At 37.8% G+C, this 21,963-nt stretch overlaps 2 protein-coding genes across 3 annotated transcripts in view; both read left to right on the plus strand.

Moving 5' to 3' along the window:
- Nucleotides 1-1,715, plus strand: part of pals1a (protein associated with LIN7 1, MAGUK p55 family member a) — a 46,753-nt gene extending 45,038 nt beyond the window's left edge. For both annotated transcript variants that reach the window (XM_088433776.1, XM_088433775.1), the window contains exon 18: nucleotides 1-1,715. This exon is cut by the window's left edge and continues 775 nt beyond it. The gene's annotated coding sequence lies outside the window, so the exon portion shown is untranslated.
- A 4,077-nt stretch (nucleotides 1,716-5,792) lies between these two features.
- Nucleotides 5,793-21,963, plus strand: part of ccdc88c (coiled-coil and HOOK domain protein 88C) — a 74,191-nt gene continuing 58,020 nt past the window's right edge. The window contains exons 1-3 of the mRNA XM_088433275.1: nucleotides 5,793-5,867; nucleotides 6,572-6,684; nucleotides 13,249-13,357. Of these exons, the coding sequence (XP_088289401.1) occupies nucleotides 5,808-5,867; nucleotides 6,572-6,684; nucleotides 13,249-13,357 (282 nt within the window). The 5' untranslated portion in view covers nucleotides 5,793-5,807. The remainder of the gene's footprint in view (nucleotides 5,868-6,571; nucleotides 6,685-13,248; nucleotides 13,358-21,963) is intronic.

Raw genomic sequence — 21,963 nt, forward strand, 5'->3', positions numbered from 1 at the left:
TTGGAGAAGTAGTTGTTGAGGTTTGGCTTGTTTGTGATCATGACTTCTAGCAACCGCCAAGGTTTGCAAGATGGAAATATGGCTTAGTTAATTAAGAATACAAGTGTGTACATTTATCTTCTGGCTAACATCTCAAAACTGACTACCTCCACTGATAGTCACATTCCAATCAAAACAGTTATACTTATAAGAAATGTAGCTTGTTCTGTCATATTGGACATCTTCTTATGTCACGTTATTCTTTTTATTTTACTTTGACTCAATGTAGTTGATGTCAGATTAAAGGATTTACTCAGTAGCCATGGGTAATAAAAGTGAGATAATGTGTGTATATTCTGTATTTACATGATTTCTGTCACACAAAAGCCTAGCATGAATGAACACGTCACAGATTCTAGACTATATTGCATTGTCTTTAAGTAGTCACAATTATGTGATAACTGGAACGGTAACCATTTCTGATCAGACCAAAATATGGACCTGCAACAATCATGCTTTTTTTTTTTTTCCTTAAATGCATATTATTGTTTTCTGACATTGAACTCATCCTTTCATCATTTCAACCATTATATTTGAATATATAAATTATTAAATTGAATTATTTTTATTTTGTGCAGTATGAAGAATCTATGTATACAGTAGGATTTTTTTTTTTTTTTTTTTTTTACACATTTTTCGTTGATTTTTATAATGAATGCTTTTGTTGGTTATCTCCTGAGCACGCCTTTTTACAAAGCCTCTTTAGTAGTAAATGTGAAAATCACTCACAGTGTCTCTTAATGTACACAAACATTTACATACAAAACCAAGACACAGTACACTGTACTGAGTACAGAGATGCTTGCATTCACTGTACATTGAGGTCATGAGTGACTAATGATTCCAAACTGCAGCCTTGTCAACTCAACTGACTGATTGCTTTGGACATTTAGTTTTGTGATGATTAACATGAACACAGCACTTGATATCTTCCATTCTTGGCTGACATTTTCTTTTTTATTTACTTGCCCGATTTCGCGTACCCGCTGATCACATTGTCATATAAATGACCTCTGAGCCTTGAGAAGTGAAAGAAAGGCTTTAATATAAAAGTATGTTCAGTCGTTGCATTTGAATGGACACCACTTGCCAAATTTAATGTGTTTTGTGTCACCATGTGAGCGAGATAAAATGACTGATGGCAATGAAGTATTACCATGATATGACATGGCTTTTATCACCTTGTAGATCAGAGGTGTCCAAAGCCAGTCCTCAAGGGCCACTGTCCTGCATGGTTTTGATATTGCTGATCCCGCAATGCACCTGATTCAAATGATCAGGATCATTATGAGGCTTCCGTTGACCTTGCTGATGAGCTGATCATTTGAACCAGCTGCGTTGGAGGACAGAAACGTCAAAAACATGCAGGGTACTGACCCTTGAGGACTGAGTTCAGACAACTCTGATGTAGATCATTTGTGTATTTGTTAAACTGAAAAATAGATGTATGAAGTCCAGTAGGCACCACCACTTCAATGAAATATTTGACCTACTTCACTTCCATACCTTTGGTCCAGGAAAGTGGCAGGGGTGTGGCAAAGTGGGTTTAAGTGTTGAATGTAACATTAATTGATTCTATTTTTAGTTTGTTTTGAGATCACATCCTTAAGGAAAAATCTGTCATTTTTTTGTTATTCACAATGAACAAATAAATAGATGATTTATTTTAAAAATGATTCACTTGTATCTTTGAACAATTTGTATTGATAGACAATGACAAAGGCCACTGAAACATGTTGGAATTGTTCAGTACTAATGAGTGAAAAAATATGAACACGGAGTCTTGAAAATTTAAAGTACAATAAAAACATGAAGTCATTCTAGCGTTAAATGTGTTGCTAAGTGTCTGAAAAGTGCAACTCATCCATGAGCTCAAAAGTAGTTTAAAAAAAATCCCAAGAAAGAACACTCATTGGACGATCCTGGATCTTTTTATCAAATCAAGTTTATTTGTATAGCCCTAAATCACCGAAATCCCAAAGGGTTTCACAGGTGAAAAGAAATTATGCAGAGACTTCTTTTCATCATAAATACACAACAGCACCCCCTGAACAAAGCTCCCAGAAGGGGAAGGAAAAGCTCAAAAACCCCAATAGGGGAAAATAAGAAACCTTGAGAAGGGACCATAGCTGGGAGGAGCCCCCTTCCAACAGGTTGGTGGATGCTGAGTGTTAAAAAAAAAAAAAAAAAAAAACGTGCCATATTAGGCAGAAAGCATCTCATGCAAAGATGGATTGACTGCAGGCAAAGCCATTGGATAGGATGCTCTTCACAGTCTGGCCAAGTGGGTCCCTCCTCACAAAAGTGCCGCAGAGGAGGTGGTCCATCTCATAACCCACGATGATCGACCAGTGCAGGGATTGATGGTGGCATTCAAATCATCCCTCAGCATCTAGCCCCTCTCTCCAAATCCGGAGATGGAGTCTAGAAGGAGAAGAAGATAGCTGCTATCAGACAGACCCATCAACTAACCGCTTGAGTGTATAAATGTGTTTTTAGTCGGGATTTAAAGATTTCTACTGAGGTTGCTGCACGAATTTCTATAGGTAGGGCATTCCAGAGTACTGGCGCACGAATGGAGAAAGGTCTTGGTCCTGCGGACAACTTTGCAGTATTACCATGATGCCTGTCCGTCCGGCTGGGATTAAATCGTTCTGTCACAGAACATTCTCAGAGAATGCATGATGGTTGATGTTTCTTGATCGAATTTGTATCCTCCCATTCCAAAATGAATTGTCTTGTAGTAATGTGAAATTTCCACTTGAGAACGCTGCTGTCCAACAAACTCCATGAACGACGTGCTGTGTGCAGACGTTCAACTTCCTTTTGAAAAAAATACGGTAGGTTTAGGTTGGTGATGATAGAAGGCAGAGGTGTAAATATAATCGACGTACCGTCGGTGCAGCGCACTGGACCCAGAGACTGCATAGAGGCCCATAAAAAATGTTCAAAATGATTTTGTTGATCAATATGTCAGGATGATTCAATCACTCTGTGTGTGGCTGATATGGGAGTTGGAAATAATTACCGGTATTTCTCCAATCATGTCATTTGGCATTCAGTCAGTCACGAAGTGGTGCAGTCCAAATATACACAAGCAATCGAGCAAGCCTTAACTTACTGATGATTCAAATATGAACTGTTTTTTTAACACAAACATTAGACATGCAGGTGGATCATAAAATCTTGTTCATCTCTGTGTGCCCTGCGATTGGCTGGCAACCATCAAGGTGTCCCCCAGCTGGAATAGGCACCATCAGGGCTGCGACCCTTGTAAGGATAATTGGCTCTGGAAATTGGATGAATGGTTAAAATAACATATTGAAGTCACTCTGGCATTTTATTGAACGGCGCCAACATTACTGCAGTCTCTAGCATAAATTATCTGCTAGTTAACAATGCTCTGGTGCTCTATATCAGCTGGCAAGAGCAGGTGATTTACCTTTCAAAGGCAGTTCGATGTGGTGTTATATTTGTGCCACAATTACGAGCGCGCGAAAACCAAATTTGAGCGGAGAAAATCAAACTGAGCGAGCGAAAACAGATTTTGAGCGCAAAAATAAAACTATTGAGCGCATAATGATCAGAGGTTGGATGTCAAGGCCAGCAAGGCCTTCTCTGCTGGCCTAATATAACCTGACATTGTCATTACTATAATAATTAGAATAACTATAATAAAAGTCAATTTTATTTTAAATTTATTTTATATATATATATATATATATATATATATATATATATATATATAAGTATTCTATTTATTCTGTTCTTTTCGTGTCATATCCATATGGTACCACTCCTCCTAAGTGCTGCAGTTTTAGTGTAGGGTTTTTAGCCAATTAGAATTCAGCTAACATGTGTCGCCAGGTACACTTGATGGCAGACTTCATGTCTGCCTGAGCCCGGAGGTGCTGGGCATTCGCTTGAACAGTTGAAGGCTTCTGTGCAGTGTGCAATGACATATTGTGTATGGGCCCATATTTTTGTTAAGACAGCTGCAATAGCCAATCGACACATAAAAACACCTTCAGGAAACCTCACGTAGAACGTGACGTGAGTGGACGCTCAATGCAAGAAGGTGGTGCTATATTGATCCACCATGTGTATGGTGAAAGAACTTAAATAAAGAAAAAAACAACCAGCTCAACCAGTTAACGTTAGCGTTAGCGTACATTGAGCAAAATGGAAATTGGACCGATGCAACTTTCAACATTGGCGTCCATGTCAATACAAAATGATTTATTATTGGAAATGACACGTGAAGACAAACTCTACAAACAAGTCATGACAGTCTTTCTGGGGAAAAAAAGAATAATGGATTTTGTTCTGAAATAACTTGGGGACAGTCGTTTTGGGTGAGTTAATATGTTTTTGTCATTTTATGTCATTCATATGCAATTGTCATGTTTGGTTGGCTTTTGTTGTTGTAGGGTTTTGTTCATGTTTCTGTTCCACTCGCGTCTGCCTTTATTGTCAGCGCTGCCGTTAGTTTGATTTCGTCCACCTGTCTGGTGAAACTTTGTCCAGTATTGCTCCCTTTTGGTCCTGCCTCATTTCCTTGTTAAAACGTCATTTTTCAGCCACTATTTCTCAGTTTTCCTGCATTTGTTTTGGTCCCATTCCTTCCTCCTCCCAACTCAACTCACCATGCCCATGCAGACGTGACACTTATATTAAAATGCCATTTGTAATTTAGCGTACAATCTTGTTAAAGCTTGCCTGCCCTTGGTGGACTTCATAAAACTTCGCGGACAAATAATTTCAAATTATTGTGACTCATTCTAAATTTTGACACGTATAAGATGCATTTTAATTACTGATGCGAATTTATTGATGTTTAAATATTCAGAAAAAAAGCCTGTGTACGTGCGCATGAGGGTTCCATTCACTGAAGGCCTAAGTGAGAAAATGCACGGACCGCCACTGTGTTTAAATGCTCTGAAAAATAGCCTGCGTTGCCCGGTTACAGAGAGGCGTGCAGAAATGCGTACGTCTGCACATGAGAGGTCCGATCACTGAATGCCCAAATGTGAAATATACGAACCGCCACTGATAAATCCGATTTGCTCGACAATCGTTTTGCACTCATAAACTTTTTGCCTCCTGGGTTTGTCGGCTTTGACGTCATTTTCTATTATTCCGAATTACGGAATAATAATTGGTGAAATCGTCGTAAGAGGCGGGATCTATGTATTTCTTTGTATCGGATTGGACAAAACTGTCGTCATTTATGTTTGGTTTGGTTCACCGGGCTTGCCAATGAGTTGATTTTGGGTGTAGTGAGCGAAGTGCACGGATGGGCGGTGGATATAACTTCAAGGGGGGGAAAAGTAAAAGAAAGAAAACGTCAACATAGTTCACGACGCGTTGTGCACGCAGTTGTTACATTTTTTGATGACCCCCTTTCCTTCTTAATGCTTCACGGATTTTTTTGCTGCTTTACGGTCAATACGCGTATCCTAGACAACGCGAACAACTGTCCTGGCGAAGTTTGGATTACATCAAGTGTTTTGGTCAAGACACTGCAGTCAGTGTAAATTTGAGCACTTCCACCACTGGGAGTGTTTTTTGGAAGTGTTTGGGGCAATATTGGGCCGCTTTCATCCAGTTTGGCGCGTTTTGGAATATTAAACCATGCGTCGAGGGACCTGGGACAGCGCGAAACAATAGTGAGTGCAAGACAGAAAGCTCATCCGGGGGAGGTGAATGCCTCGCGGCGGCTTTGTTCTGTCCACCGTCGACGGACTTCTCAACAGTGGCCGATCACCATGGATGGGACTCTTTCCGAGCTGCTGGCAGCATTTATGGAGTCACCACTCGTGTTGTGGGTGAGTGGGATAGTCTCGTCTCTGGAAGTCAGTATTCATAGCGGACAAGGTACACCTCCAATTAGAAATTCACCGTAGTTTTCACGTTGAAGGAACATTTCAATATGAGAAACCTAAGTATAAATGTGTCTCAGGTTCAATCAAATTTTAAATAGGTCACTAGACTGCCAGGTTTAGTGTAACACCACAGTTCTAATTTGCTACGAAAACACAAGACTGATGAGTTAACACGGTTTGAAATGTCAAGTTTAGAATTAAACGCTTTTATTATTGAGCAAAATAAAAGAAATTGTGAATGTTATTTGTGGCGGCAGTCTGTTGAGGCCCTCAAATCAAACCGGGCTACAGGTTAATAACCCTGTGGTACTTCCTGTTTGCCCTTGGCCCATATCCTGTTGACCTTTTCCAATCAATCACTTTTTTTTTCTCAGACAAAAGTAAATAATTTCAGACAGCAAAAAACTCGTTACATAAATACTCTTCCCAACAGTGTCACATATTTCCAGTGTCATGTTGAAAGACTGACAGCAACATCTGGGATTAAACTTGATTTTGTAATTAGTTTTGGAAATTATTTTTAGATTTCTATCTCTTTTTACTTTTAATATGCAGAGAAAAACGTTTTATGCAAAAGTGCATATGGAAGGATTTGCAACTTAATTGTTTGTAATTGTTTTTGTCTTTTTTTATTTTGTATTTTTTAGGTGAGGACATTGGGTCCACTGGGATCAAGTGACAGTGCGGGTTCAGAGGAGCGGGTCAATATGTTCGTTGAGCTTGTGGATGGTGTCTTCCTGCACAAGATCATGACACAAATGTAGGTAACAGTGAGAGTCTTGCTGACACGATTCAGTTGACAGATACAACGACAGACACGATATGTGTACAGGATATACTGCATGAATGGTATCCTGCGTGTGTCTATGTGAGTTTCTGCAACCACATCCTGACAGGCTTGTTTCAAATTGTGAGCCTCGCAGTTGGACGTGATCATGCGCTTAAAATTATTCAGTTTTACCTTTTATATGATGAATTGTTTGTGAACGTCAGTCAGTGGTCTTATTGAGTCAAGTATGTAGATTGGTGTGTGTGTGTGTGTGTGTGTGTGTGTGTGTGTGTGAGCTATTATGTGTGTTACAGTAGATTACTCTGATTACTATGTATTGTAGGCTTTTGGTGATAATTCTCACTTCTCTGGCATGTTATTTTATACTAGTATCATGGTCAATGGGATATACAGTCCCAGTGGTATTATATATTAATATGCGACTATAGACCTAATCTATGGAAGTCAGAATTGAATTTTTAAACTAATTGTCCAAGTATTCTGGACTTATAAACAAGTAATATTTGCTATAACTTGTGTGTGTGTGTGTGTGTGTGTGTGTGTGTGTGTGTGTGTGTGTGTATATATATATATATATATATATATATATATATATATATATATTTACCATTAGCACAAATTAATTCCTTTGTGCATAATAATTTTATTCGTTAAAGCAGTTGAAGGGATTACTCATTCAAAACTAATAGACAACATACAAACAGCATGTGAAAAGGAAGCATTTTATTTTGTTCATGTTCAATAATTCTCAGATAGATCTCAGCTGGATCATTTTATATTGCTGTAGCATTTGGAAAAACTTTAGATTGTTAATTGCACCCTGCTACATAAAAATAAATCATTTTGAAATTGGAAAATTTAATTTAGCTTTTTTTTTGACCAAACTGTTGCTGAAATCCCTTCATGTCGTTCTCGTGGACTCACTCGAGTGAGATATCTCATCTTGTGGAATTTGTGTCTTGTCCCATGCCCAAGTATATATTGTTTTACTGTGAAAGGCCTAACAAGAAGAGCAGGCGATGCGCTATGCTAATAATACATTATCCTTTAAACAGCGCTTCCATTTACATACAGCTCTAGTCGTTTTATTCTTTGGAAGACTGAAAAAAGTTCTTACAGACAAACACAAATTTAGCCACTTGCACGTTTTCTAATGTCATTATTCATACCTAACAAATGAATAGTTCCTGTTTACTCAGCAGACTTGGTGTGACAGTTCTCTTCAACTCTATTGCAAAAGTGAAAGTGCACTGCTGACTGCTTGGTGGTTCTGGGCATGTATTTAGTCTGCACGACCGGTATGGGGGCAGTGCTCCATTTGTTATGTTACAAATTAAGGATCCAGTCATTTTCTTGGATTGGGTGGGGCTACTACTGAGAGGCCAGCAGTGAGCAGAAATGCTCAGACATGAGGGAATAGAGACGAAAAACATGGGAGGCGTTACTTCGGTAGCAGAAACATTTTAATATGGCTTAAGGCTCCAAAATGTTGCTTTTCCAATATATAAAACTAGCAAACACGATTAAAAAGAAAATCTCAATTTTATTGCATTTCTTTTAACTTTTATACATGCTGTAATTTCCAGGTCAATCTTGCCTTAAAAAAAATCTACACATATTGACTACATCTCACATTAACAATGGGTCTCCACATTATGACATCAATGAAAGGTCTCACACAGATGGATGTATGAGAACTTTGATTGCCTTAAACACTGGCAAATGTTTTTTGTCCACCTAACAATTTAAAACACGGATACTACACAGTTGCCCGACAGAAAAGTCATTGAATGCCGCGTCCAGTCTGCGCATTGTATGTTTTGAGGTAAATGCATAAGTGATGTAATCAATTTTGCGTTTAAAGATGGCAGCGTCCTACCAGAACTTGTCAATGACGAGGGAACTTGTTTTTAACTACTTGGAATTTGTTTTTGTTAAGCCACTGCCTTAATAAAAATGTTAATACGTGTGATGGTTACATCAATCTCTGCATGTCACATGGCTATTTTGATTAACATGGTGGCTAATGCAAACAACAAATTCGAATAGATCATGTCACATTGAAGAATCCCTTTGAAAATGATGCTATTGATTTCAAGGGGTTATACTTTAAAACATTCAACAAACATTTAAACAGCATTTCCAGTTGGTTTGGCCCTTTTGTCTTGTTTTAATTGGAATACATGTCTCCATCTCAACTATGATTGATATGAAGATTCAGTGTGAGAGCCAACTCCAAACAGTCTCATTGACCCATTGGGACATGTCCGGCAACTGCATAGGTGGAATATGATGAGACTGATGGTATTGGCGTCATGAAGCTCTTCAGTAAAGAGGAATAAACTAACCATGTCATATTTAAAGCTCAAGGGTTTAAAACTTGAAAAAAAAGTAGCGACCTGGTATAAAGCACAGACCTGGGGGTCAGAGCCGGCCTACCACATCATTTAATGTGGCCCGCGAAATACTAATTTGACTTCATGTTTCTGGCTAGAATATGAAACTTGCAAGATGTCTTCAACTTTTAAGAAATTTGGGAGGAAAAAAAAAATCAACCTTTTTTTCCCCAATCTCTTTTTTGAACAGTTTTTACCGGTTTCTGATCTCAAAACTAGGTAAAGTGTGTGACAAACACCCTTAAAATTGATTTGACTTCACAGTCAATCCAGCCCTCTGAACGAAACTATAACTTACAATGTGGCTCTTGATAAAAAGTTTGACATCTCTGGTCTAAAGAATTATGTAAATTATAAGATTATTTTGATTGAGTTTGAAATCACGATTAAAAAAATATATATATAGTTATTTTACTTCAACATGCTTCCTCTGTGAAGGTAATGCTGCTCCTACTACTATTACTTCTACATTCCTGTGTCCCCAATCACACCATATGGTCATGTCTGTCTCCATTGTTTTCAGAAACGTTATAATAATGCAATTGTTCTCCACTCGGTCCAGGCCCCCTGGACTGAGTGGCCCCTCCTATGGAGGATTTAGGTTTTCTAGGATATAGATGAGAAAGTGGGTTAAACAGGAGAAGATTAGGATAGAGTCAACTCAAGCAGTCACTTGTGTTCATCTGTTCTTTTAGTATAGATACACTGTAATGTGCACAATATAGAGTATCTTTATAGCGAAACTTGAGTTACAAATGGCCAAGTTTAAAAACTTTTCAAATTATGTACAATGTTTTTGTAAAAAATCTAGCTTTAACATTTTTCAATACGCAACTGTCTCAGCGTGGATGAGCGCAATAATCTGTGCGGTGCTTCCTGCGCTATTTGACCATTGTTGGCCATAGTCATTACAGTAGTGCTTTTTTCACTCAAAATTACAGTATACAGTGATCCCTCCTACTTCGCGGTCTCAGATATCGCAGTCTCAGTACTTCGCGCGTTTTTCAAAGAAAAATTTAAAATATTTCAAAACAAAAAATTATTTAAAAAATGCTTAATCAAAAATTGAAAAAAAACAAAAAAGTACATTATACAGTACTGTATTCATCAAATAACTAAATAATATTGGTTAATAACTATGTTAAGAATTCTTCAAGCGTTAGAGTTTGTGACTTTTTTATCTTATTGCTTTTTATATGCTTTTAATTTGTCGGGTCGCGTTGCATTTCGTTCCTGTTTTACGTTCTCTGTGCGTCATTTGGCTCGTTACGGTGACGTAGTGAAAGACCACGTAAGCTCAAATTTATAGTTTATTATCATTTATGTTGATAACGCAAGCTACTGCCTATGTTTAGTAAGCGATGATTGTTTATTCTGTTTATGTGTTCATTTGTGTAGAGGTTGCACTTTATAGTTAGCAGTTGTTGTTAGTTGTTGCTAACCCGCTAATGTCGGCTAAAAATACAGTGTATTCATAGATTAAAGTTCGTCAAGTGTTTATATGTTAGTTGACTGACTTTAACATTGTTGTTGATTTATTATTCAAGAGATACTACATGATACACCATACTTGGGCCAAAATAAATGTGAAGTTCAATGTGATGACTTGCGTACTCTTTCACCGGAGTCTTGGTGCAGATAACCAGTCCTGAGAACAAATTCTCAACAAACTAAGTAATATTAGTTATTTAATGAATATACAATAATGTTAATAAGGATAATGTAATGTTAAATAATAGGAGAAAGGAAATAAAATACGCAAAAAATGCAAAAAAAAAGAAAAAGGATTGTTTATGGTTACTGCGGCTATATTGGGGCGTACATAGAAATCTAGGAACTGATACCCTACTTCGCGGGTTTCGGACTTCGCGGGGGGTTGGCACCCCCATTAACCGCGAAGTAGGGGGGATCACTGTATTGTTATTATTGTTTCTCAGAATAATTTAAAGATTACTATAGACTGTAAATACTCTAGTGATATGTGTGCCTAATCATTCGTATCCATAATTGTTATAGCTTGTGAGTACAAGTGTATAATGTGTGAGTATGATGTTTTTTCTTGTAAGACTCTAAATACCATGGGTATGAATTTTTTTTCTTGTTAATCCGAATATGACTATTTTCCTTGTGAGACTCAAAATTGTGTTTTAGATTTTTTTTTCCTTGTGAACACAAATCTTAAACCTGCGAGTTCAAGTCTTTTCAGTACAAGAATCACTTGTTCGACAACGAAGCTTCACACTAAACAAGATTTTACGTCTGTGCATTAACCTCTTGTGTGTATTGCCGCCTGAGCACAAGTACTGAAAATACTTTTCACTCACAGATTTTAATTTTAGTCACAAAAAAAAAATCACAATGTTGGTTCATCGTCACAAAGAAAATATTCAAAGCCAGACTTTTTTGATTCATAGTGACAAGAAAAAATTTCATACCCACTCTATTTAGAGTCCTCACAAGAAAGATGTTCATACTTACCCAATTTAGACACATGGTCACAAGCTATAACTATTATGGATAGAAATGGTTAAACATGCATACATCGCTTTGACAGCAATCTTACTCCATGAAAAACCCACTCCATGTCTCCTCCTCGGCAGCAAAAACAAAGCTGTTTAGTGTGTAGCCCCAAGTTTGGCCTGCACACAATGCTTCTTCCAATCACAATTCTCACAACTACCAACAATATATTCCTGATTAACGTGGCAAAAATACTTGACTGTGTGTGTCATATGTACTTCAGTGCTCATTCTTCCATTGAAAACTGTTGGGTCCATAGGACTTGCAATACTAAAAAAACTATGGGTCCCGACAGAAATGTTTGGAGTCCCAAAAATTGCGCGGTAATAATGACAAAGTGAGTCCCAAGGTTTGCCCTGCATTTACAAGACATGAGCAAAAGTCAAAATCAGATTTTAACAAATGTCACAATAAAATTCATTTAAATAGAATGAACTTACATTTAGCATCTATCATCATTTTCTTCATATCACAACCACTGATATAACGGTCCATTTTGGTAGAAAAGTCCGCTTTTTATTTTGTTTGTTTATTTAGATTGTCACTGATACAAAAAAATGCAGAGTTTACTTTGCTTTTGACCTAAAGATACTTTTTAGAAGGCATTTTTAGAAAGGGGGGGGGGGGGGGGTGTAAGCACTGACAACACATAGGAAGCACTTTGCATGACCCCAAACTAAGCTTAAGTAAATTTACATGCTCAGAATAATCCAAAAATAAATATTATTGCTCCTGTGCACTTGTAAATGACTCCTGGATCACTGGAAATGTAAAATAAAAACAGACAAATTAAATGACCTAAAAAGGTGTCTCTCTCTCTCTGCACTCATAACTAACCATCTCAAGGCAAACAAGGGAACTGCATTCATTCTCAACTGCTACAATTAATGTGATTAATGTAAACGGTTTAGGAGTGTTTTTTTTTTACATGATATATTTTGATTATTATGCACCAATGTAATTCTAATAAGTATTTGTTAAAGTTTATGCTACACTTCATAATTTAATAGTATTATTTATTTAAAAGGTGTAGGAACATTTTGGGGGCCTTGGAACAGATTAGGCGATTTACATGTAAAAAGCGCCTCTACTTATGAAAGATTCACGTTTCGAAATGACTTCCGGAGCAAAATAATTTCATAAGTCGAGGTACCACTGTAATTAATTTCTATAAAGCTCTGGAAATGTTTTTATTTTTTCAAATGGTTGCTTCTATAACATTCCTAGGAAATTTAAAGGGCTCATCATTGTTGAGCTTCTTTTAGAAAAGTCATGCGTGCTACTCATGCAGTCCTTGAAGGCTTCACTTTTGGTGACCCCTAGTCTAGTGGGCATAGATATTTTGACTTGTTTCTTTTTATAAGAATGTTGAAGTTATAACTGTAGAATGAGCTCTCTTTTCTCAGGAGGCCAGGTCAGGCACTGTTGCTAACCTTTCATGCTCACACATACACAAGCGCACGCACAGTTCAAATGCAAATGAGACTGGCACACAGTGACATGTATTACTATAAATCCTCATTCTGAACAATGGGACTTATTTATATTGATTCTTGTCTTAAATAGGCGTAAATGACATAAATCTAAACCTTCTCGGTGTGTGTTTTTGTCTCTATAGTGACCCCAGTCCAAACAACCAGAGATTGAACAAGAATGTGAACAATGATGTATCACTTCGACTTCACAACTTGACCGTTCTCACGAGACACATCAAGACATTCTACCAGGTATGCATACTCACAAAAGACCATTGACACAATAGGCATGTTGTGTTGTTAAAAGTGATCTTAGACAGTTTTTGTGCCTTCTGGGTAGCTCTTTACCTTTGATGTGACAAATTCCAAATGGACATGCCAGCAAAGGCACACAATAACATTACACTTGCCCACTTTCTACTAAGTGCCGTTTTGTTTTGTCATTTTATTCTTTATAAAGTTTGCTTGTACAACTTGGGTCATTCAGGTTTTAGCTACAAAACTGGTACTTGTACATTTGTGACAAGGCCTGACGATGCTGTAACAACATATGTTTTCACATATGCTTTGTCATAACCAAAATTACTATTATTATTTATTATGAATTATTGGAAGTGAGTTTTGAGTAAAGTTAAATACTGTATCTTATTTCTGCCTTTGAACTTTACAGTTGTTGTTTGGAAGTTATTTAACACAGTGTTCCCCAATTTTGTTGAATCAAGGCGCATATTTCACGTTGGAAAAAAATGTCTGGCACACCATAAAGCAAAACTTTTTACAAAAAGAAGATGCAGAGGTTACTTATTTACCTTTTGTCATCTAAAGGGTTGTGATTTTATTGTTCTATTTGTTATTAAACATTGTTGTGATAGATCAATTAGCAATTCAGTTTTTAATGTAGAATAATTTTTCATCCAAATAATTGACATAATTGATGATCTTTCACAGCAGACTAATGTGTGATGGGTGATTGCAAACTAGTTAGGAATCACTATTTTAACAGGTGGTAAAATTGGTGGTAAAAAAAAAGTGTGAATATGCATTCTTAATTTGCCAATAATACAATGTAAGTGAACTTTTTTTTGATATACAGTATTCAAAAATGAAAATAGCATGGGACGCCAGTATACCACACCAATGTGTAAACCAATTTGTGGTGTTTACTAGTATAAACATGCACTTTACAATGCATGTTCTGTCTACCACAAGAGCCAAATGGTCTCAAATGCTCCTGTATTTTTCTGTGCAGTTTTATGCTAAGAATATACATGACTGCTTCCCTTCGCTCCACCCCATCGTCCCACAATACAAACACACACATACAAACACACACCACTTGATTAAGCTGACACAATGTCAAAGTTCAGTTAGAATGTCGTCTCTACAAGTTGGAGTTACTGTTCACCAAAAGGTTTTAGCATCTTATGCTTCATGAAGATGCAGATTAAAAATGTTTTTTATCCCTGGGCCAGTGTCTGTAACCAGTTTAGTCTTGATGGAAACGGGTTCACGTTCATACCGGAACAAATGAGCACATTTTCCTACACAAATGTGGCTCTGGGGAGTCAATGAGATATTTTTTTTCACATTATCTTGCCAGGTTTATTTATTTTTTTTATTTAAAACATAATTGCCCCCCAAAAATGCGCAAAGTTGTTGTTTTTGACAGAAGCAGCTCCTTTGTTAAATGCTGCCTGTTCTACGGACTGCTCTTTGAGTTGATATCACAAGAAAAAGAATGAGGATGGTCTAGTCGTCTCGAGACAGGTTCCAATGACTCTTCCTCTTCTGTCTTCTTCCAGCACTTGCCTGAATCCTATGGTTTGCGTTGATATCATACATTTTGAGCTTGTTTGTTTTGGCAAAATAGCTATCAGGGCAGCTAATGGCATTCAGAACTAGTGAGAAGAGATACCGCATGAGGTCCTCAAGGTTAACCTGCAGATACATAATCTGCACAACTGAAAGATGAGGTTATTCTCTGGTGCTGCACAAAGAGCTGTGAACCAGAATAAAGAAATGAGGAAGGCATAAATAAAGCAGATCTAAAGCAGATGGGAAGGTTCCTGCCCAATGTCAAGTCATCGTTGCACTATATAGCACAATATGTTTTCTGTAATCTATATTGTTTACCTGTATTTGTCTGTAATGTGTATCTATTCTCCTCGAGCCCGCATGGGTTCTCTCCGGGCACTCCGGCTTCCTCCCACTCCCCGAAAACTTGCATGGCAGGGGAATTGGACATACTTAATTGTCCTTAAGTGTGATTGGGCGCGTGATTGGCCGTTCGTGTCTGTGTGCCCTGCGATTGGCTGGGAACCAGTTCAGGGTGTCCACCGCCCACCGCCTACTGCCCGAAGCCAGCTGAGATAGGCACCAGCAAGCCTGCGAACCCTGTGGGGATAAGCGGCTATAGAAAACGGATGGATGGATGTATATCGATTTGTCTGTATTTGGTACATGCAGCATCCACTTCAACCTGTGGGCCTGGAAGGGGGCTCCTTCCATCTGTGGTCCCTTCTGAAGGTTTCTGATTTACCCCAAATTGGGGTTTTTGAGTTTTTCCTTCCCCTTCTGGGAGCTTTGACTGGGGATGCTGTTGTGTACCCTACACTGAAAAGATGTCTCTGTATGACTTCTTTTTTCGAAAGAAGTCTCAACATGACCTCTTTTCATCTGTGATGCCCTTTGAGACTTTGGTGATTCAGGGGCATACAAAGAAAATTTGATTGATTGATTGATTGATCTAAAAGGAATGAATTTTGCGTAATACAATGTCCAATTCATTTGAAGAAGTCAAGTCAAAAATGTTTTTTACAATAATGCGTTTCATATGCCCCGACTTTGATTAACACTAGTCTAAACACAATATTCTGATTATTATTGGGCTTGTTGAACAGAAATTGTTAATTCGTATCAGGGGGCTAACACTCCACCACCAGAAAATGACATGCTAATGACGTGCCTGCTAGGTTTAGACCGTTGAAATGTTCCTAACTTGCGTGTTTCATGTTATTTTGTTTGTGGGTTTGACTTAACCGTGTTTGCTTAAAATAAAGGAGATTAACGTTTAGCTGCTGAGTGCAATCAAACAGCTGTCAACCAGTCAGTTGACTCATCAGATATGCCAGCTTCCCTGCACTTCATTGCCCAAGTGTGCTTTGTTTTGGTTCAGGTCCTAGCTGATGTTCGAAGCTAAAAAGGAAATAACAACTACACACAATTGTAAAAGAAAAAAATATATAAACATATTATATCCATATATACAGAGCCATATAAACCATAATTTTTATGTCCCATCTAACATTTCCCCAAGAACACAAACCCTTAAAGGGGCTGTAACATGGATGGATGGATGGATGGGTAGATGGAATCAGCATGTCAGTTTTAGTTTCAATCAGCATATGCATAAAGTCAACAGAAATTTCTTCATCAAATTTTTCCTCAGTGTAGAGGTACATTTTTGTGAGGAAGGCCTCAAAAACCAGGTCAGGTAATGAGTAACAATTAAAAGAAAATATTCTACAAGTAAGCTCCCACTTACTTATTCTACTTTTTTAAACTCAGTATGAGAACCTCATCATGCACTTAGAAGCATTCTATGTACCGTAGCGCCACAGCAGTGATGAAAGAGCTCTACGTTGTTGATATTAAAGACACACGGTGAAGATAAAAACAAATGTTATTCCTGAAAGCATTTGCTAACAATGAAAACATTTAAAACAATATTTGTTGATTTGTATAAAGGTATAAACGTATTTTACATTTTACTTTGTGAAATTGTTTAAAAAAAGAGAACAGTGTTACCAGCAAATGGCCGGACTTTATAAATTATGTACATCAAAAGTTATGTTACTTGCCACTAAATGGGACTGGAGACGCGAACTTTTCTTTTGTATGTATGTCACTCATCAATGGTCACTACATGTGCTTGTTTACTTTTAAACTTAACTAAGTAGTAGACGTGTGTCTGTCTCTCATCTATTGTCACTTCAACAGGGCAAATGTGGCAATGTCACAGTTTTATGTTCTGTTGTATTATTATAAAATGTTTTTTTATGTTAAATGTTTGCTTTATTACAGTTATGTATTGTATTGTACTGTATTGTATTGGAAATAGAGCTACAAGGTGGCAGTGCAGACAGGTGCAGCAACTCTTAGCTCTTCAAATTTCCAATTGGCATTCCACGGGGTTCGGCTTGGATGCAGTATAGGTTTAAAAATGAAGCCCCTCAGACAATATTACCACTTGTTTACACGTTGAATTCTGAAAACTGACACTACGTACAAGAACAAAACAGGTGGCATTAAAATAAAGCCAGGGTGTGCACACGACCCCTTTTCCCATCGAGACCAGTTAGGAAGAAGTCAACACCCACTGTAGTGTGAAGCTCTGTGTATGTGAAATTGCGAATGCATGTTCAGGTATCTCTAACCTCTCCCTGTCCCCTTTTGTGTTAAGAACTGTAACAAGATATCACCCGCGCTCAAGACTACCATTTACACCCAGCTGCTCCAAATGAACATAAGAAAAACACACTGTTCACATTCGTTCTACCGGTCCAACTAATGCAGTGTTTCTCAACTATATTTTGCCAGGCCCCCCTAGAAAAGACAAAACCTTTTGCCCCCCACCCCCACCCCACCCCCCCCGTGGATGCACTGACTATAAATAAGATTATTATTGATGAAAATTGTTTAAGTATACCTACACGTGTATCCTTTTTAACATTAACAGTAGAAAAAGGCAATATAAATCAACTTTCAAAAACAGTTTTTTTTATCGCGTTTATACGGGTTACAGCTTAGTCTAAAACGGAAAAAAAGAAGCAAGTGCACCAAAGTGCTTGAAACTAAAAGAAAATGATGAAAAATATTACTTTATTGCAATTACGTTCCACATGACAAAAACAAAGCCTTTTTCCTGGGATCATCCACGCCCCCCGGCATCACCTCGCGCCCCCCCAGGGGGGCCCGCCCCACTATTTGAGAAGCACTGAATTCTTGTAACATTGCGTTGTGCAAGTCTCGTGTTGATTTTTTTTTTGTTACCTGGCATACTGTTGAACGTCATCTTCAAAAATATGTCAGGTTGATTTTATTGGTATTGTTTCATGATACACGTTGCTGCCCTTCAAGCAGCTGTTACAAGTTTGATTCTTGCCATTCTCGATTGCTGGCTCCAAGCTCTAATACTAGTAATAATAGTTACGTCATGGCCGCACCTTCACTCTGCTTGGTTACTCTGGAAACGGCAACAAAAGGCTGAGTCTAAGAGATCCCTTTTACTCCATTTTCTCCAGCCTTTGTACAGTGCTGTGAAAATATTTTCCACCGTCTTATTTTTCTTTTTCTTGCATATTTGTATAATACTCAAATGTTTCACATCATAATACTGTTTTTGCAAGATTATTTTGTTTGTTTCTTTATATGTTATTTGCCCCTCAGTTTTACATGTCAACTGTTTTTGGTATTCTTGGGAGTGGAAACTGATATCCAGCATTTACAATAACCAGCGATAAATCTTTTGCATGACTGGAGGAATTTTACCAGACTTTATTTGCAGAATTGTTTAACTCATGTTGGAGGGTTTTGAAAAATGAAATCCCCATTTACCCTAACCTCATTGTTGGGCTTCAAAATGGTGCATTATTTATTACTTATTACTGTTATTTCAAAGTAATTGGTTACATTACAATATTATTGAATATGAAATGTAATGCATTACACTACTATTGCATTATTTTTATATTACTGTCACCACTATAACTGGAAATATGGATGTGGCATATTTACATTCTACTGTACATGTAGCTCATTACACACCTGGTGAAAGGCTGCCTCAAGCCTAAAACCAGTACAAATGATTTCATCTATATTGTATTGTAAACCTATTGTATTGTAGAACTATTTATAGACTATTATTAATAGCAATTGAACAGTGAAAATTAGCATCAGCTTACCTTGTCATGTATGCTAGTTGCGACAGGGATTTTGCTGACAAGGTTTCCAAATGATGGTGAATCCATTGTGGAAAGCAGATGCACATCTCCTAACGAATCTTCTAACCTCTTGATGTCAAAGTGTCATCAGCGTGAGAGTGCACTCCTCCGTGTGTTTTTATTTTGCTAAATTTATTTTACTATGGCCCTGCTCTAAATGGTTTGTCAAATTATTGGTCCTATTTTGCGACGTGGATAGCTTTTTAGGTGTCGCGCACAAAGTGCACCTAACGATTATAATTTTCTTGTCTTTATCTCTGACGAACTGAAAGTAATGATTGTCAATCTTGTGTACTTATTGTCCACATTCAACCTGCAGTTTAGTCTCAACTGTAGTAGATCAGGAAGTAAACATTTTGCCCCAGATTTTTCTCCTCTGATCTCGTGGTGTTTTTAGTGAATTGGGGCATTGTATCGCATTACTTTACTCATTTGGAATGAATAACATATTACTATTTTTTAGTGTGTAATATAATACATTACCTCGTTACAGTTAAAAGTAAAGCATTATAGTACTGACATTACTTTTGTGATGCATTGTTCCCAACACTGCTAACCCTTACACATACTGCAGCAGAGTTAGAATCTTCTAAAGGATTTTCTGAGAGACACAATAATCATCAGGATTAATTTTATGTCAGGTGTATTACAAAAATAAAATCAAAAGCTCAACCTTAGTCGTGTCAGTCCACAAAATAATTGTACAAAGGTCTTGGGGTCAAATACAGAGAAAGATTATGTGGCTTCTTTGTAGAGCTAAATTGATCTGTACAATATATCACGAAAATAGAATTATCACAAAAATAAACAATAATAATAATAATAAGTAATAATAATAATGCATTTTATTTAACCCTTTCACTTTCAGTTAAAAAAAAACACTTTTCTTTTAAGATTGAATGACTGTTGCCGTATATGCAAATAGAAGAACAAGCGGTGAAAGTGAGTGAGATGTTTTCTTTTTCACAACTTGTGTCTTGTATATTACCATGGTGACAATATACATTACACTGTCATGTCTAAAACACTTGTTGCTCAAGATTTAAAATAAAGATAATAATAATAACAAGCTTGTTGAAAACAAACAAAAATAGTTGTGATTTGTTTGGCAACATGTCACTCATAGATGCATCGTTCTCTCGTATTGGTCCTTGTCACCTCAGCTATCCCTTCATAAATGACGGGATAAGTACCCAGAAGCACATTACCACTCCACCCATTTGTTTAAAAGTTGTTTCTACATCATCATGCCGTGCTGCTCACATGAATTCTTTGAGTTCTGAGCTGCCTTGCGTCATCAAAGCATGAGCCACGAATGTGCCCACTTTGGCTGGCTCATTTCAGGGCCGCAGCTATACCCCAGGATAAGCTCAGAGGCCCCCTCCTACCTTGCTTATTGATGACAAAATGTGAGTTATAGAATGTGATATAGGTCACTTTGGGAGCGACATAAGATATGAGCACGGCGACTCACTATGTGCATGTCTAAAGTTGCTCCCCTTGTTCTAAACTCCGTCCGTGAGTTTCTTATGTCGTGTAAGCCGAAGTCGCAACTCATCATCTTGTTCGCCACTGACAGCACATTAGCAAATAAAATATTGTTATCTTTAGCCTATTGCTCAACCGTTTGCATTTGACCCGCATTTGTTGATGTCCCCTACCCAGCCTGCGAGCACCTGTGGTCGGCTGGATGGACGGCAGAAGGTCGGGTGTTCTGTAGCTCATGGATGAGTCAGGCAAAGTTTACTAATAATATGGTTAGGAGTAATGGTGAGAAGGAATATCATTGATAGCTTTCTAACTGAAGAGACACTGAGCCTCACGTTGTCCACTCACCGCGGCTATGTTGTCATATGAACAATTTGATTTCTCCCCGCCAAGCGTATCTGATTCTTCTTCCGGGGAGGGGTTTAACTAGTCAAGAAAAACACTTCCTGTTGGTCTTTCCGAAGAAAACGTGCTGGGATTAAAATGCATTGATGGACTTTTTTCCCATCTGAGTTTTAAATGTCCAACTGCGTTTGAATTCACAATACCAGTTGGCAGTCAGAGATGGGTAGTCTGTTGGCTGACGGACTGTTGAATGACTAAGCCTGACTGAGCAGTATATTTCAATGTTTGTGTGGCATTTATCATGGTTTCATGAATTGAAATGCATGCTGCACACAATCTTGCCCAGCGCATTAATTCTACAGACCTAAAGTAAAAAGCAATGTTTATAACTAAGTGGATGGATGGACGGACGGGCTGACAGACATGGCTAATGACCGGATGGATGGGCTGACGGACGGATGGGCCTGACTAATGACTGGATTGTTAGATGGACGGACGGACATGGCTAATGGATGGATGGCGGGATGGATGGATGGATTTGGAGCAGCGGGCCGCTGATCAATGAAGATAGATGGAACAACGAAATCGAGCGTAGTCAGCCGAACACAACCCCTCCAAGATGAGTGGGTAAAAAATAACAAAGTAGAAGGCACAGCACATATAATTATGTACTGTACTGGGATTTTTTAGGCAAAAACAAACAAACAAAAAATAAACTACAAAACAGTAATTTTGTACTTGTACTTGTCTTATTTGCAAAAATCAAATGTTGCTCTCACTGGCAGTTACTTTGCTGATTGTTCACTTTTTAATTATCTTATTTTTCTCAGGTCATTTCTTGCGGCTAACACATAAATTATGAGGAATGTCAAAAGTATTGTAAAAATAAGGAACCTTAGAGGCCTTGTTAATGTCACATCCATTGGTACAGTAGTTGCCAGCATCATATTGATCTCGGATTAGATATGTAAACCCAGTGTTCGTGGTATATGGATTAGGATTGGGTGTGCGTGTGTGTATGCG

Source organism: Hippichthys cyanospilos, chromosome 14 (assembly GCF_059441005.1).
Source record: "Hippichthys cyanospilos isolate Australia breed blue-spotted pipefish chromosome 14, RoL_Hcya_1.0, whole genome shotgun sequence".
Taxonomy (NCBI): domain Eukaryota; kingdom Metazoa; phylum Chordata; class Actinopteri; order Syngnathiformes; family Syngnathidae; genus Hippichthys; species Hippichthys cyanospilos.